This window comes from Pogona vitticeps, chromosome 6 (assembly GCF_051106095.1).
Source record: "Pogona vitticeps strain Pit_001003342236 chromosome 6, PviZW2.1, whole genome shotgun sequence".
Taxonomy (NCBI): domain Eukaryota; kingdom Metazoa; phylum Chordata; class Lepidosauria; order Squamata; family Agamidae; genus Pogona; species Pogona vitticeps.
The window spans coordinates 97445157-97458071 of record NC_135788.1 but is presented as its reverse complement, the minus strand read 5'-3'; the positions used below and the strand labels follow the sequence as shown (position 1 = coordinate 97458071).

General features: G+C 42.9%; 1 protein-coding gene across 3 annotated transcripts; it reads left to right on the top strand.

Moving 5' to 3' along the window:
- Positions 1 to 1144: 1144 nt before the first annotated feature.
- On the top strand, positions 1145 to 12042 carry HOXB13 (homeobox B13). Of its 3 annotated transcripts, none has more exons than XR_013537814.1 (2): positions 1145 to 2443; positions 9821 to 9942. XR_013537814.1 is itself a non-coding variant. In XM_073004353.2 (2 exons), exons 1-2 carry the CDS (start codon positions 1393 to 1395, stop codon positions 10114 to 10116), a joined length of 1008 nt encoding a protein of 335 aa, XP_072860454.2. In that variant the 5' UTR covers positions 1146 to 1392; the 3' UTR covers positions 10117 to 12042. The 3 variants fall into 3 exon arrangements, 2 of the variants coding, with proteins under 2 accessions (XP_072860454.2, XP_020665539.3); XM_073004353.2 differs by having other exon boundaries at positions 1146 to 2107; positions 9824 to 12042; XM_020809880.3 differs by having other exon boundaries at positions 1148 to 2107; positions 9821 to 12042.
- The last annotated feature ends 873 nt before the right edge of the window (positions 12043 to 12915 follow it).

The window sequence follows — 12915 nt, the reverse complement described above, 5'->3', positions numbered from 1 at the left end:
TTATGTAACATACTCCGAAAGCAACGTATTGATGCCACACTTGGCTCACACAGCATTCCTTAGGCTCACACATCTGAAACTACTTAACAATTTATTTATTTATCCCGCTTATCTGGTCATTGCGACCACTCTAGGAAAGTCAAAACTTATTTCTGAAAATGTGGTGCGAGCCATTCACAGCCACTAACAAAGGCCGGTGTCTGATTTGATCAAGCCACAGTACCTCCGATGATTCTCACCCATTACAGCCTTTCCAAAAATATCTATAGCTTACGCTTTGCACGTGTAGGCTACTCTGATAGCAAGAAATCGCCGGCATCAATATGTGTTTTTCTACTCAAGTAATCTACAGTTTTGCTTCCTGTAGCAATGCTTCTTTTTCACTTCGTCTTCTTTTCTTTCTCTAGTACTTCTGACATGACCTCTTTTCTGCTTGGAATTAAAAAAAAGAGAGTCCAACTTCAATATATTTAAATGCTCTGAGCCAACTTAAAACAGCTGCAGCAACAACATACTTTCGGGACACGCTTCCGCCAATGGGATCCGCAGCGCACAGCAAGAAAGCACTGAATCTGTATTGAAATATTGAGGGGCTTCTTTGAGTATATCATCAGTGAGTTAAGAGGAAATCCAGGAGTTTAATAAAGAAAAGACGCAATTTATAAAGAATGGGATGAAATTCTGTTTATTTCACATTGATTAGAATTAACCCATAGTTATCAAGAGATCTTTCTTTCCTTTTCGCGTTCTGAAAATGTGCAGCCCAGACTGTTATTTGTGGGCCAGCCCGAATGGTCTTCCCACTGACTTGGGTCTCTTCCATCTGGGAGACAGGGTCCTGGAGGGTCTCCCCCTCCGTCCTCCCTCTTCATCTTGTCAGATTGAAGGAAAAATAATCACAGGGGAAAAAAACACACACACACATCCCAACCCTTCTTGCTCAGAAGCCTGTCACGAATTAACTTCTTCTTCCTCCCCCGGCAACCGTGTCTCTTCTGTCTCCCCCCCTCCCCCCCCCCCGGTCTTGCTATACAGAAGCATTTTCGCAATTTCTCTTTCTCCCCCCCCCTCCCCGTCTCCAGTGGATGCGCCTCAGCCAATGAGAGCGCCGCTCGGGGAAAGCCACGTCCTTTGCGTCGGGGGGGCGGCGGCGGCGGCTGCGGCAGGAGGGCTGGGGATGGAGGTGGGGAGGGGGAGGTCGGCGAGCACGCGCCCAGAGCGCCGGCGACCCTCCTCGGGCAGCCGCCTGCCTTTTAAAGCCATTCTCCTCCCCCGGCCCAGCCCCCAGTCGCTCCCCCGTTCCCGACCCGGTGGACCGCCGACGGTACCGAGCCGAGCCGAGCCGAGCCCGGCGCAGCCGCCCATGCGCCGTCCGGCGGCGCTCGGCGCTGGATGGACCCCGAAGGCGCCTTCGGAGAAGCCCGTCGGCGGCTGGAGGCGGCGGCGGCGGGCGGCGACGCCAAGGGCATGGCCGGCTTGCTGAGCTCGGCGCCTTTCCCGGCCGGCGGCCCCTGCCGGAGCGGGGCTTTGGGCGGCCCGAGCCCCTCCAGCCCCAGCGCCACCATGCCCGGCCCCGGTTACCCTCCCCTGGACGGCCCCGGCGAGACCTCGGGCAAGCCCTGCATTCCCTGCCCGGCCATCCCGCAGCCATCCTCCACCTCCAGCGCCTCGCCCTTCTCCTACGGCTGCTTCGGCGGCGGCTACTATTCCTACCGGGTGGCCCGGAGTTCGCTCAAGCCCTGCCCGGCCCCGCCGCAGGCCGCCTACCCGGCGGAGAAATACCTGGACGCCGCCTGCACCTCCTCCTCCGCTGCCCCCGCCGCCGCCGCCCCGGCCGCCGCCGCCGCCCCGGAGGAGTACCCCACGCGGCCAGCCGAGTTCGCCTTCTACCCGGGCTACGCGGGGCCTTACCAGCCCATGGCCAGCTACCTGGACGTGTCGGTGGTCCAGACCCTGGGCGGGCCCCCGGGCGATGCCCGGCACGAAGCGCTCCTGCCCGTGGACCCTTACCACGAACCCTGGGCCTTAGCCGGAGGGTGGAACAACCAAATGTGTTGTCCAAAAGAGCCAAGCCCCGCCGGACACTTTTGGAAAACTGCCTTCGCAGGTAACGCGTGCCGTTCGAAAGCAACGCGGCGGCTCTTCGCCCGCTTCCCGCGCTCGCTCGCCGGGCCCCTGCCTCCCCTCCGCCGGCCCGGCCTGGCCCTCTCTCCCGCCCCGCCACCGATCCGCCAAAACCTCTGGCTTGGAGGTCGGGGGTTTCCACTCGGCTGAGACCTTCCGAGCGCCTCGCCCTAAAATAAAAAGGCGTTTGGGGCCCCCAGTCTCCCTGGAAGGCACGGTTTTTAAATCTAGACGTGTGGGTCGCGGTCTACGGAAGCGAGATGGTCATTGTTCGCCGAGGCGCGGACTCCGAGTCAGTTTCGGCGGCGGCTTCTCTCGGGTACTTTATGACACCTCCCTACACATGCGGATGTATGTATGCAGGCATGTATGTGTATGTGTATCTATATGCATGCATGCACACATACATACATATACATACAGTATTGAAAATAACCCTAGGATTTCAGAGCCTTTCTGTGATAGCATTTTCCACAATAAATTTATTGGTCTACTTTACTGTACTTTTTGCAGTGTATAACTACAGAGTTTACCTCTTTCCTTAATTAACTTTTTTCCTAGAATTCTGTGAAGTTACTTCTGTTCATGGGGTATGTGTATGGTGTGAGTGTGTGGAATAGAGCCCACAAGGAATGCATGCATGTTGGTGCATATGTATACATCCTCTGTGTGTGTGTGTGTGTGTGTGTGTGTGTGTGTGTGTGTGTGTGTGTGTGTGTGTGTGTGTGTGTGTGTGTGTGTGTGTGTGTGTGTGTGTGTGTGTGTGTACGCATGTATGTAGATGCATCTGCTTATGTCAGAGCTTGGAAATGTTATGGCCATGCCAGTTGGTGGATTCTGTAAATTATTCTCCAAAATTAATAAATTCATATGCACTATGATATTGAAAAAAAGAGTGCAGTGGATCAGTGGCACAACTGCATTATTGTCTGCTACACATAGGCAAACCCTGCACCCGTAGTCAGCATTCAGGGGTTGCTTCCATTGCAATATGAATAGCTCTCAATAATACCTGGAATGTTAATAAAATTATATATGAAGTTAAACAAGTACGTATATATTATCTGTGTGAGTGTTTTTAATTTAGAACAGCAAATTAATTATGGAAAGTGCTACTGCAGGAGGGTTGTGAAATCTCACTTTGGAGTTATTTTCAGTGTTCTTTCTGACTGGGCAGGTTAGAAGTGTTTATTTGCTTTTCAATACCATAGATATTTGATTCATAATTTTACCAGTTTTTGATAATACCCAGAGTTTAACATGAACTGGGTCTAGTTTGCCAGCTCTTGACCATGTGGGAGGTATTCAGAACCTGTAATCATACCTATGACTGAATCATGGATGTCTCTGAGCACATGCAGAGTGTCTTTTCCTCACCACTGAACAGACAATCCTGCCCACCTAGAACACATCTGTGATTAGGGGTGTTCCTTCTGTGTCAGTGAGCAAGAATTGCATGCAGGTAAGGCTGGAGGCCAAAAGCAAGCTGTAATGTCCATTTTGATCAGATCATGTCCCCAACAAATTAGTTCATTCTCTTTAAGAAGTGAAAATACACACATATCTGGCGATGGTGCAGAATGCATTTTTTAAAGAGCAGAGTTGCTACCTGCTCCATTTGTTCCTTGCATCTTTCCATCAGCTCTATGTCCTGCCAAATTACAATCTTGCAAATCCACTGAAAAAGGGGGTTATTTTCTTCAAAAAAATTTCTGTGTCATTAGACTGGTTCCAAATGCCTTTGGGAAGATGCAGAAATATTACAGACAGAGTATAATAGCATGACTGGATATTATTGCTGTCCCCCCTCGAGACCAGTGGGGGATATTAAAGAATGTAGAATGATGGAGGCCCTTTATTTCAGTGCCATAAGGGACAGTAACCCAGGCCAGGCAAGTTATTTTGGCACCTAAAGAAAAACATTTCACAAGCACCTCTCCCTGTACCAAGTATAATAAATTGTGTAACTCCCAATTTTCTGCCCTTTCTTGACATTTCAAAACCAGAGGTTGTGGCTTCATTCTCTCTTAAGAGAAGGACCAGCTCCACATCTAAGGACACCATAACGAAAAGGCTGGCAATCCTTTGATTGTCTGATGACTATCCCTCAAATGTGCAACCTAAGGCACACTTGTTGCAGAATTTAAGAAACTGCCTCTTGGCCCCTGAAAGAAGAGCAGGATTTACTAAGCACCGGCACCAGGAACTTTCCTAGGTTGCCTGCAGCACATACATAGCGCAGCCTCAGCAGCCTTGCAGCCATTGCCTGCAGTGGCCTCCAGAATGGTGCAAAAGGGGGAGGGGGCAGGAAGCATCAGATTCCACGACCCCTTGTGGCCAAACCTTATGGAACATCAGTTACCCAAAGGGGACCATGCAAAGCATCATGGGATTTTACACACTGAAGGGAAAGCCAACAGTAATCTAACACCCCCCCCCCCCCCGCAACTGACTTGCATCCAAATGGAATGCTGCCGCCACCTAAAAACCTCTGCATGCACAAGATATTTAAAGCAACCACCGCTGCACTTAGAACCTCCAGGCAGCTTTACAATTTTGTGGGTGTGAGGGTTTTTTTCTTCTTTCCCTTAGAGGTAGACGCGCGCGCGCGCACACACACACACACACACACACACACACATACACGTTTCTTAGAAAAGAGATGTCTGCCTTTAAGGTTGCACATTTGAAGGATAGTCATCAGACAATCAAAGCATTGCCAGCCTTTTGGTTATGGTGTCCTTGTGTGTGGAGCTGGTCCTTTTCTTAAGAGAGAATGAAGCCACAACCTCTGGCTTTGAAATGTCAAGAAAAGGGCAGAAAATTGGGAGTTACACAATTTATTATACTTGTGTCTTGATTGCCAGGTAGAGGGAGAGTTGCTTATGAAATGTTTTTCTTTAGTAACTTGCCTGGTCTGGGCTACTGTCCCTTATGGCTTGACAGGGGTAGTGTTTGTGGCTATACTTTTAAGACAGGAAAATACATTGAACTACCTCTGGTTGAGTTCTGTTCATGAATATGAATCTTCCCATGTTAACTCAACAATTTAAAACACACTATTTAATAATATTCTGTCCATTTAAAAAAATCTGTATATCCTCGAACTTTAGGCTGGATTCAGATTTTGTTAGAGTAGACTCATTGAACTGTACAGTTATTTACATGACTGTCTGAATCCAGCATTGTGTATATTCTGATTCACACAATAATTCTACTTTATTTTTATTTCTCTTTAATTGCATATGCAGCAATATAATCATTTTCATCTGTTCTATGTAATCATTGTTTTGCGACAATGGAAAAACTATAGTGAATGAAGCAAATTCTGCTGCAGTTCCACATGGTAATCAATTAATATATTAACTCAATTGAAGTTCAATTTATTTTCAGAGGAACAGATCATATCATCTAAAGTTTTCCTAAAGTTTAGTTTTATAAACAAAACTAAAATCTTCTTTCATTTATTAGTTACACACCTATGCTACACTTTACATATCTGGAGGTTTACACAAATTATTCTTGAAAAAAAAATCCTTCTGCTTGCCTTGGAATCATCCTTCATGTGCATTCAGATGCTGGCTCTAACAGGGGCTTAATCATTTGACAGAAATATCTGTTTTAAGCCATTATATAGGATTAGCTTTCTTTTTGTCACAAGACATACATAATTATATGTAATTCTGATGATATCTAGGCCTTGTTAACTTAGTACAGTGCAGTGTTATACATTCAGCAATTATTATTTTCACAGTATAACTACTTAAAGCGGCACACCAAATGTGGGTTTTAAATATTTGTATCTCACTTTTTATTAAATATTTGTATCTCACTTTTTATTATACATTTTCCCAACCGTTGACAATATTTTGAGAGGATAAAGTAACAATAGAGATTAATGACACAGCAGAAGATGACCAAGATTTGAAAATAACAATAAAATACACAACATATGCATTCATGAAGACAGAGGATGAGCCCAGAAATAACAGAAGTGATTCAGGTTTTTAAAATAATATTGTTTAGGCATATTTAAAAGGTGTTCCTAAAAACTCAGTGTCCAAAATCCTATTTTAAATCACACTAGAGTAGGGCCATTAGGTCAATGGGGACTTGGTGAGTAAACTCCTCTGTAAATTCCATTGATTCAAATGGGTCTGTTCTAGCTTTAACATAGTAAGTCATAATTAGAGTAGAGCCATTCAAATCAATGGAACTTACAGAGGAGTTGACTCACTAAATCTCCATTGGTTCCATGGTTCTCTTCTAATGCTATTTACTAGGCTAAGCAACCGGATTTTGGGCAGCATTATTGTCCACATGTACTTTTGTAGGCCCCAAACAAGTAAATTGCAGAATTTTTAGGTTCAATGCATACAGCAGAATGTCTGGGACTTCCAGTGAAAATAAGGATAAGTTTGCTTCATGACGACTGCCAGTACCCCTAAATTTTATGTTATTCTTATTCAGTATTTTGAATCCTTAGTCTTTAACTACTACTTAATCTAAAATGAGATGCAGTAACAAGAAACTCTCTTGCAAAGTTCCAGCTGAAATGAATGGGGCTATCTCAAAGTCAAAGCTAACTGGATAGCTCAATAGTTCAGAGGCTGGCAGTTCGATTCCCCACTGTGCCTCCTAGGGCAAGGGTCCCAGGGTGCCCCCGGAAGAAGGGGATGGTAAATCTGCTTCTGTGTATTCTCTACCTAGAAAACCCTGCAAAAGGACACTGTAAGTCATAATTGACTTCATGGCATGCAAATAAAATAAAATAAGCCGCCCAGAGTACATTCGTTTGAATCTAGATGGGCAGGCTAAAAACTGAATGAATGAATAAATAAATAATAAAATAAAATAAAAGCAAACCCTCCCATAAATCTGAATGGGACTTGTATAGGAGAATTCCCACTGGATTAGCACCAGTGATATAGTTATGTAATTTCAGACACATATTTGAGGGAGGGGGGGAGTTATTGAAATGGCACTCTGTATTAAACAGTAACGTTATACATCATTGGTTCCACACAGTGTGTCACTCTTAATACATTCAGGATATTATACTCAAGCTTACTCTGCTATGTGGGGATCTGGTAATTTCCCCAAAAGTTGATGGCATCACACACTCACTCTAGACATGTGATTCATTTATGTAATGATTGCACAATCACAGCAAGCAATTATAACTATTTAAATTAAATAATGCAGAACAACAATAATTCACACAGCAGTAATGTGTGTCTCCTTTTATCATCAGAGCACAGTACTGTATTGTTGTGGCAGTGTATCTGCCAACAGGGATAAATATTTGTTACAAATGTTTCAGTAATATATAATGTTGTATAAGCTTTACTGCCGCCATTTACTATTATTTTTTAGCATTTGGACTGGAAAGCATTACTCTACACAAACAAAAACTCAGAAACTTAGAACAGGCAAATTACAAAAACTTTGAGCAGCATCAGGTTAAGGACTTTAAATACAGTGGGCTCGATCCAAGATTAATTAATTTGAAAGCAGATCCCTTAAAATCAATGGGACCGAAATAACTCAGGACTATTTGAAATTTCCACTGATTTCAATAGGTCTGTTCTAACTAGTGGAAGCAACCCACTGCTTAAAAAACTAACTTTGGTTAGGTATATTATTTACTTATTTACTAAAATATTGCAAGCTGTATATGGGCTTGGAATTCATAAACCAAGGATCTGGATTGTGAATAATTGTTGTGAAATTATATATTATCTTCTATCCAGTCTTCCATATATTAATTAATTCCTGAAATGAATAAATGACACATTGTCAGTATCTTGTTGCTTACATAGTAAATTGCACCATATTAGGCCCATTGAATCCATGGGATTTAGTAAATCAGCTACTCTGTAGGTTCCACTGGTTCAAATGGTTCTAAGTGCAACTACTGTAACTACACTACAGTATTTTTAAAAATCTATGTGAATCTGTTCTGTTCACTAGTTACAAAACGTTGTGAATCTGTAAAGGGAGATATCTATCTGAAATGACATTTTGGTGACCTAAAATGACAGAAATGTAGATTAAACAGGAATAAAATTATTTCATATATGTATGTTATAGGGACAGTGAGAATTTGTGACAACTGCATTTTTTTAAGCACACAGTTTCAAATGACTGAAAGGCAACCATTGTGTTCTGATTTTTTTGTCCTTTATTTTCATCTGCTTTACACTGTGGAACAGGTTTGCTAGAGTTGTGTTCTCACATGCAGTGTTAAGGTAGAATTTTGGTTGTTTGCCGTAAGATGATTGTCTAATGTGTAAGAGAGAGAGAGAGAGAGAGAGAGAGAGAGAGAGAGAGAGAACAGACCATGGGAAGAAATATTTCAATCACTTCCTTACAATCTTTATAGCTCTGTATAGTTTTTGAGCTGTAAAATAATTCATTCCTTATTATTAAATTGAATATTTATATTTTATTTATGGAACACTACAAGACCTTAATCCAATCCCATATTCTGGCATTTCCCCACCCATGTCATGCTACACCAAGTAATTAAATCTGCTTTAGAAATAATACAGTGCTGCGAGTTCTGCTCCTAGAAAGTAAGATGCCGCCCAGTTTTCTTCAAAAACAATTCACTACAGGCTGCCCCTCCAGCTCTGTCCAGTGACACACACTGGTGTGAGTGGTGGATTTGCATTAATGTTCCCGTAAGTATGGAGGATTGCCACCAAATTGTGAACTTGTGTTTGAGAGGGAGGAACAGGGGAAAAATCTAGTTTGGACTGTGCAACTCTCTGAATTCACCAAAGGTTGCTAAAACATAGACCAACCAAAGCATACTGTTAGGGAAAAAAATCTAGTTCTCCCCCCTTCCAACTTTACTTGGCAGCAGTTATGACAGAAATCAACAGCCAATTAATTGTTTACAAATTGTGCAAAAGTTACTTGGCGGGTTTCAACACTGACTACAAATTAATCTGAACTAATCTGAGGAAGAAAGGGGGGGAAGATTAAATAAACAATAAATAACTGTGGTGACTTTAATTCTCACCTGCATTCTCTTTAGCATGTGGGACAGTTTTCTAAAGGAGAAAGAAAAGGGTGGAAAAGAGAGGAGGGGTAGCTCACTTACTCCCTAGGGCAGTCCCAACGAAGCAGAAACACTGATTTGGCAGTTGTTGCATCTGACAATTCACGCATAATTCACCAGTTCCAGTCTGATTAATTTGCACACACCCATTCCGTAGGATTCCACGTGTAAGGGAAAGCTCTGGCCGTAGGATCGGAGCGATGCTTTCACAGACCACAGAGATAACATGGCCCGCATCGTGGTGGCAATAAGGGGATATGGCGGGAGGCAGGCCGCTGTCTCATGAGAAGGAAGAGAGAAACACGTTTGGGAATAAGCAGAGCAAAGCAGTGGGGAGGGGAAATAGAGAAGGAAGATTAAGAACAAGGATTCTGGAGGGAGGGGGGTCTTGATCCGGGGACATGGGGGTGCTCAGAAAATCCGGGGTCTGCACATTAGTCCATTTCACTCGGTCTGGGAATTGCCAGACAAAGGTCTGGCCGTGTTTGTCAATTTCGCTCCCCCGGGGTTGGGTCCCCCCTCCCCTCCCCCAGCCAGCCAGCGGACTCGCAATGCTAACTCGTGGTCAGTTTAATGCGTTTCCCTCTTTGTTTCTTTTTTCTTTGCTCCTTTTCTCTGGCTGGCCAGAAGCTGTAGGCCAACACCCGCCCGAGGGCTGCACCTTCCGCCGGGGCCGCAAGAAGAGGATCCCCTACAGCAAAGGGCAGCTGAAAGAGCTGGAGAAAGAGTACTCCAACAGCAAGTTCATCACCAAGGACAAGAGGAGGAAGATCTCCGCCGCCACCAACCTCACCGAGAGACAGATCACCATTTGGTTCCAGAACCGGAGGGTGAAAGAGAAGAAAGTCGTGGCCAAAGTGAAGACCGCCGCCGCTGCCAACAGCACGAGTGGCGGCGGAGGCGGCGGCGGCGGCAGCCCGTGAGATGGCGACACGAAGGAGGAGAGAGAGGGGGAAGAAAGAAACAGAAAGACAGAGAGGAAGGAAAGAAAGAAAAAAAGAATGGATGGATGGAGGGAAAGAAGGAAGGAAGGGAGCCCGGGAGAAGGCGGAACTCTTGCCGGATTCTCCGCTGCCTCCCGACAGTCTTGCCGGCACAGGCGATGAGGAAGTGGGGGGGAGGGAGACGAACTAATCAGAAAAACACGCACGTGGGGGGCTTCAGTGACCTCCCCACCCGCCCCCGCCCCGTCCTTTCGCAGCCATCTCCAGTCTCCATCTCGGCGGAAACACCCGAATTTCATTTGCTAGCGCTGACTGACGTCGGTCCGGGTTCATTTGTCTTTATTTTTATTTTTTTCCCAAAAATTATCGTTACTGTTTTTGTTTTCTAGAACAAGTTAAAACTCGATTTGCAACACGGGGACTGAAGAGCGACGCCATGTTGCGGTTACTCTTATGGCAGGCGAGGTGGGGGGGAGGGGGAGAAAACCGTGTGCAATTTACAATGGGGGGGGTGTAGATATTTGTCGCCATTGCTACACGAAATATATTATCCTTCTTTGTACGAAGTTGAATAATTAAGAACTGCTTTAGGGAATGGGAAGAAGAAAATGGGAGGATGGGGAAGAAGAGCAGGAAGACGGAAAACTGCCTAAAATCGAACCAATTTTAAATAAATTCTGAGTAACCACGCCGGTTCCGGTTTGAATTTGGCTCTGTTTGTCTGTTAGCTGTTTGGGAGCATCATGCAGAAGTGAAGGAACACTATCCTCTTTAATTGCTATGCGGAATTAAACGAACACTTTTTCCAGGAAGAAAATCTGTGATTTATACACTCCTACCTTTATCTACCTTTAAGGTGACTTGTACATATGAGAAGTAATCAATATCAAAATATCTGCGTTATATGTGATGTAAGGTATATTTTAGAATTGCATGGACATATATGAGAGCTGACCATGTATTGATTTTTTTTGCTAATTGATCACATGGCAATCAACCATCCATTACATTTGAAAAAGTCTGTCTACTACCGAAACCTTATAAGTGCCTTTAAAGACACTGAAATATGTGAAATAATTTATGCTATAGTTTAAAAAACTACTAAAGTTAGAAGAACAGCAAAAAAATCTTTTGATTGCACTCCTATATGCACTTACCTAGGAACTGGTCCCATTGAACTCAATGGGTGTTACTTCCAAGTAGACATGCACAGGCCTGAACTCATAACATTTTATTTTGCATTCTCTATTATATTGATAGTTCTGAGTGAATCTGCCCTCTTCAGCCTTACTTATTTAAATCTGACCTACCATTAAAGTCTGAAGTCTTGATTTCTTTGTCTTTTTTTAATATATGGACAATAATTCCTTAAAAGGTGCATACATTTATAACAGCTATATCTGTCTGAAGTCAACGGGTCTTACTACAGGACAAATGTTCATAGGATCCTGCTCTAAAATACAGTATATAGTTCTTGCCATTGTATTAAACTTATCTTTTCTTAATACAAAATTGTGTTCAAGTTCCTCTGAAATTCATGTGGCTCACTTCCAGATAAATGTGCTTAGATTCGACCACTGTTGGTGCATAGTAAATACCACATTTGATCTATTGATCTTAAGAACAAATGATTTCTCTTGGTCCTTTAGTGAGAGAAAGATTTTAATTTTTAATCTCTGATTTTTCAGTTCCACTTGGGAGGAGATAACTAGAAGAAAGGAAAGAGACAATTACAAATTCAAAGAAAATACAACTGCATGTATGGTTATGGATCCCAACTTAATGTATCAGTTTGATGAAAATTCCGCTGAAGTCAGTTATTTCTTATTTCCAAGTAAATGAAGGAGGGGCATATTGTGAATTATTTTTAATCAAAGTGTTTGCCTTTAGAAGAAGCTTTAGAAATGTATTCAAACATTTACAGGCCTGTCATTCTGATTTGGAAAAGACTCTGCATAGAAAAATCCACTGATTTCAATGCAGGTTGCATAATCAAAAATGCATGTAGGACAAGGGTGTGTGTGTGTGTGTGTGTGTGTGTGTGTGTATATATATATATATATATATATATATATATATATATATATATATATATATATATATATATATATATATATATATATATCAGTAGGATATAGTTGTGTATTTATTTTATTTTATTTTATTTTAGGTACTTAAGTAATCTACACAATTTCTCTTGGGTGCCATAGAGATTGTTTAAGCAGTACTCTTTGTTTGACGTAACATGACCAAACTTTAATAAAGGCAATAATAATTGATAGAAAAAATAAATGTATTCTACTGAGCGTTACCTCTTCCTATCCCAGTGCCTCGCTGTGGAATTGGACCGTAAACCTCAGACAAAGCTTTCTTCCTTTTTATATAGTTCCCAAATATTTCTCTCTCCTGTGCCTCCTACAAACGTTAGTACAAGAATACAAACTGTTGGTATTCGTTGTTGTTGTTAGAAAGGCCAGAAGTGTAAATAGATAAACACTAATGAAAAGTTCATGATCACTCACATAAATGGAAGGCGTAGAGGCCAAGTTCAAGGATGTCCTTCCTGTTTTTATTTCTCCTCTCTTTTTCTACTAGCTTTCTTTCTAGTCTACTGGAAGACCACAATCAGGCATTTTAATAAATTTTTGATATGCATTTTTAAAAGCAAAGAGCTAGCCTCTCTTTTTCTTTTTAAAAAAAGTACTTTGTCTGATGGCTGATTTCAGTTTTACAGTGAACATTGCCTTGCGTTCACTTTTGGCAATTGAGAGATGAGGG

Coding starts and splice junctions, on each gene's coding strand:
- HOXB13 (XM_020809880.3), top strand. CDS start 1,393: ATGGACCCCGAAGGCGCCTTCGGAGAAGCCCGTCGGCGGCTGGAGGCG. Junction 2,108..9,820: donor TTGGAAAACTGCCTTCGCAG/GTAACGCGTGCC, acceptor CTGGCTGGCCAG/AAGCTGTAGGCCAACACCCG.